This window comes from Perkinsus marinus (genome assembly GCF_000006405.1).
Source record: "Perkinsus marinus ATCC 50983 genomic scaffold scf_1104296973172, whole genome shotgun sequence".
Lineage (NCBI taxonomy): Eukaryota > Perkinsozoa > Perkinsida > Perkinsidae > Perkinsus > Perkinsus marinus.
The window spans coordinates 13,043-17,521 of NW_003201482.1; the positions used below are offsets into that span (position 1 = coordinate 13,043).

General features: G+C 43.8%; 1 protein-coding gene across 1 annotated transcript in view; it reads left to right on the plus strand.

Moving 5' to 3' along the window:
• Pmar_PMAR012003 (hypothetical protein) overlaps nucleotides 1–1,192 on the plus strand; it is a gene marked incomplete at both ends in the record, with an annotated part of 2,574 nt that extends 1,382 nt beyond the window's left edge. The window contains 2 exons of the mRNA XM_002766232.1: nucleotides 47–122; nucleotides 1,131–1,192. Of these exons, the coding sequence (XP_002766278.1) occupies nucleotides 47–122; nucleotides 1,131–1,192 (138 nt within the window). The remainder of the gene's footprint in view (nucleotides 1–46; nucleotides 123–1,130) is intronic.
• Between the last annotated feature and the right edge of the window lie 3,287 nt (nucleotides 1,193–4,479).

Sequence of the window (4,479 nt, forward strand, 5' to 3'; positions counted from 1 at the left end):
TTTACTAGTCGTCTGGGCTGGACTCGCATTCTATGCATCGTATCAGGGCTATAAACTCTTTATTAAATTAGCGAGTGGTGATGAGGTGACCATCTGCGCTACTGCTGCTGTAGATTTGAAAGGTTGGTGTAGGTAGCAAGTTCTCGAGAGGCAACAGCATCGCCCTGCGAAATGGAACCGGAAAATGAATCCGTCACATATGGGAAAGTAGGATTATTCACATAGTTTACTACATGTGTTGGTGAGAAAATGAAAATTTTGGGGAATTTTCGGTAATTTTCATTGGTTTCTGTACACTTCTACTCGAATTTATGTGTAAACATGTATAATGGAGTTTCACCCTAGTGATATGAAAAATATATTTTGCGATTACTACTGCATTACTACTGCGCGTTTTTCACAGAGTATTACGCCATTTCACGTAAAACGGGTTGTGAAACTCCATTTTTGTACTAACATACTTATGCAATCGATATAGGATAATCCTAATAACCGGTATCAATATGTTGTTGATATAATTCAATATAGTGGGAGTTTTACAACAACCCGTTTTACGTGAAGTGGCGTAAAACTCGGTGAAAAACGCGATATTCGCGGTGATATGCAGTAGTCGTGAAATATGTTTTTCACTAGTGTTTTTTTTTCATATCACTAGAGTGAAACTCCAATATGATATAAGATCAGTATTAGATATTACAACAACCTTCATTGATATTTAATGGATAATTTAATATATTGAATAATATTAAATATAATTAATGATTCCGGCCGACTCTATACATATACCATCTATGTGAATTCGCTTCAGAGCATATACCTGGGCTTAGCCGCTCATTTCGGAGCTGCTGAGTTCGCGGCCATACTCCTATACTGGCTATCCGCCTAGTGAAAAGGAGTGCTGCTCAGGAAAAAATATTAATAATCTAATTTGTATTGGAGTTTCATCCGTGATGTGAAAAACACTAGTGAAAAACACATTTTACATTTCACTTCGCGAAAAACGCATGTGAGCAGTGAATTTCGCGTAAAACACGTGAGGTGTTTTTCATGTGATATGCAAAACGCGAAATTATTTCGCGTTTTACGCGTTTTGCGCGAAATATGCATATTTGCGGTCATTATGCCTACAGTCTCAAACCTTGCACCGGCTATAAATCAGCACTTCAAATATCCTAGGGAAACCTGTTTCTAATTTGCCACCCCTATCCCAGTTAGTTGATGGTACAGAAAATCAAAATTTATCAAAATACGACAGGCGCATACCACCCTGGAAGGCAACCCGTTTTGCCTCATCATATGTGAGCGACAGCGGGTGTACAAATATCGAACCGCTTCAGAAATCCAAATGCGCGTTCGACGATACTACGCACCGAAGCGTGGTGGCGGTTGAACAGATCCTCCTCGGCACTTAGAACCCGACGTGCATACCGCTTATGCGGAGTTATGAGCCGCAGTGCACGATTCTGAGCGAATGCGTACCCAAGATCAACCAATAAACGTCTTCCGGCTGGCATACGCAGAGCCCTATTGCGGATAGTCTCCTTGTAGATATAGAGATCGTGACGAGTGCCGATCCATGGTAAGCTAATATGAACGATTCGTCCACGAATATCCACCACGGCTTGTACCTTGATACAGTGGGACTTGTACTTCGGGTTGTAATAGAAGCTCTGATCACGGGTTAGGAGTCGTTTTATTATAGGAAATACGTCGATGTGGCCAATGACATTCCTGAACGGACCGTCCGCACCAGTACTCTCCAATCCAGCAGTGCCTTGCGGGATGAATGGGTCGTGTAGAAGTCCAATAGGTATCCCCGCACCGACAAGGATATCCAATAGGTATCCCCGCACCGACAAGGATATCCAATAGGTATCCCCGCACCGACAAGGATATCCAATAGGTATCCCCGCACCGACAAGGATATCCGAATCGGGATATCCGATTACTAGGATGATTAGTTAAGTAGGTTATGCTGCTGAGCCGTTCATCGGGTTCCGAATCGGACCCCTCTCACAGAGGGGTCCGCAAGGCTGGTTGCTACTCGTGGCTGTTGACGGGATGATGATCATGATCATCCACGCGTTATTTCGCGAAAAATGAAGGTGAAGTGTAATACGTGTTTTTACTGGTCTCTTCACCCTAGTCGGTGCATGTCGCGATTTACTTCATGTGAATTTCGCGAAAACGCGTTTTTTCACGCGAAATCCACATCGGGAAGTGAAATTCATTTTATATTCCTTTTTTCACGTCTCCAAATCGCGTTTTTCTCGATACAAAATTTCGCGAAGCTCACAATCTCCCTTGTGAAATAAATGCTGTAAAACGCCGACTACTCGGAGTTCTTCGCGTTTATCGCGAAATGCCGGAAGCGTTTTACGTAAAATGTGGTGATTTGTCTGGTGTAATTCGCGAAGTGTTTTCAATTCACTTCACATCGCGAATATCACGTTTTTCACGTTCATTTCACGTATTACGCCACTTCGCGTTAAACGGGTGAAACTCCATTAAACAATTGATAAACAATAATAAACTTTATTGAATAACCTTCAATCGTTTGGAATCTGTTTTAGGCGGTCTCAGCGAGTATTACGCCCAAGGGCGAAGACGACATAGAAATGGGTGAATTTCAGCAATTCAACCGACGACATAGCTCATCAGTTTCGATTGACAATAAAGTCCTTTGAGCGGAGCGGAAATAAGTGTTTGGTCCCCTCAAGTGAACTCGCAAGTACGCACGATTTTGGGTAAAAGTGTACAAAAAACCAACGAGAATTTCCTAAAAATTCGTCGAAATTTTCATATTCATAGTTGATTATGTGCATATATTCCCACAGTAGCTTTGAGTTTGACGGGTGAGACAAAGTGAGGTGACTCTCATTCGCTGGAGTTTCATCCGTTTAACGTGAAGTGGCGTAATGCTCTGTGTAAATCGTAACACGTATATGTTGCCATTTTCTATTGTTTTTCATGTCAGGGGTGAAACTCTACAGAGTGACCTAGTTAACATCGTAAGTCGAATGAAATGAGTATTAATCTTTAATAGAAGGTTTCCTTATCGAGTTCGAGAAGCTTCGGAACATATTCTGTATTAATAGTGGGCATTCCTTTCAGGTTTCCCATTGATCAAGCAATGTGCATACCAGTTCCTATCAAATCGTGGACAGTTGTGAAGACTGAGATACTCCTGTGTTGAATATCATTTCTAAATAGCATTATTTTTGCGTGGTCAGTTTTCTGGATATGGGAAGCAGGTGAAGCTATGCGTACCAGTGAGCTAACGCAGTGAATCGAGCAAGGAAATGAAGAGAATAACTCCACTGAAATTGTTCGTGTTAAAAAACTGGAAGTAGTGGAGATTTACGATGCGGAAATTTTCGGCTAGGGCAGCACATGTGGTGGAAGAATCACAGGATATACATTTCTGAGGAGTGGACGTCCATTGGTGAAGGTGGTCCCATAGTCAGAATGGCATCGGTAATTGCCAAGCATTGATTGAAGGGAAACTTGCCCGAAGGACCGAGGGCGAATTCCGCACAGGGAAGAGAAAATAGGGTAAGATACGATCAGATTCTCACATGGTATCTTTACTCACCCGCAAAGATTCGGAATACTCTCGCTCGCCCATCTTAGATGCGGTACATGACCATAAGTTGATTAGGTTCACAGTGAATGCTGATACGGTTAATGATGGACAAAATGCTTTCCGAAAATATGTATGTATTTCACATTATGTGATAGTCTCAGGTAAGCATCTGTGTTTTCTCGGTCCCGATGACTCTCCATCTCTCCTTCATTGGCTGCTTGCTCTTCGCGGTCCCCGGTGCGGCTAAACTAAGACGCCTTCAAGTCTCTACCACTGACGCTCCCACCTACAGTCCTGAAGCTCGACAGCGTTGTGATCTTTACTGTCAAAGTAAGGTTGCTCTTTGGAGACTCACTGCTTTCTGATGTTCCTCGTCCGTTAGTTCAGAACGGGTCGCCGAGCTATTGCAAGTATTGGTTATCTCCTCCAGTCTGCCAGGCGGGGGATCAGCCTTGCTCGCCTGACGTGTGTGATGGTAGGACCATTGCTGCATTCTAGTGTCCTGAATGTTTCTCTCAGTTCCACCTGAAGCTACTGTACCGTCCTTGTCCACACCACCGTCGACTGACTCGGAAACCTGCGATCGTTATTGTCAAAGTTTGAATGGCCCTGCGAGTTACTGTAAATGGTGGCAGTCGCCTGCTGTTTGTCAATTCGGTGACCAGTTCTGTGGTGATGTAACTACGTGCGATCCGACCGCTCCAACTACATCATCGACGTCCTCGATCACTTCTTCGACCGGCTTCACGACAAGCACTCCGATCGTTCCTACTACCACGCCTGTGGCTCCTACTACAACACCTGTGGCTCCTACTGCAACACCGATTGTTCCTACTACCACGCCTGTGGCTCCTACTACCACACCTGTGGCTCCTACTACCACACCTGTGGCT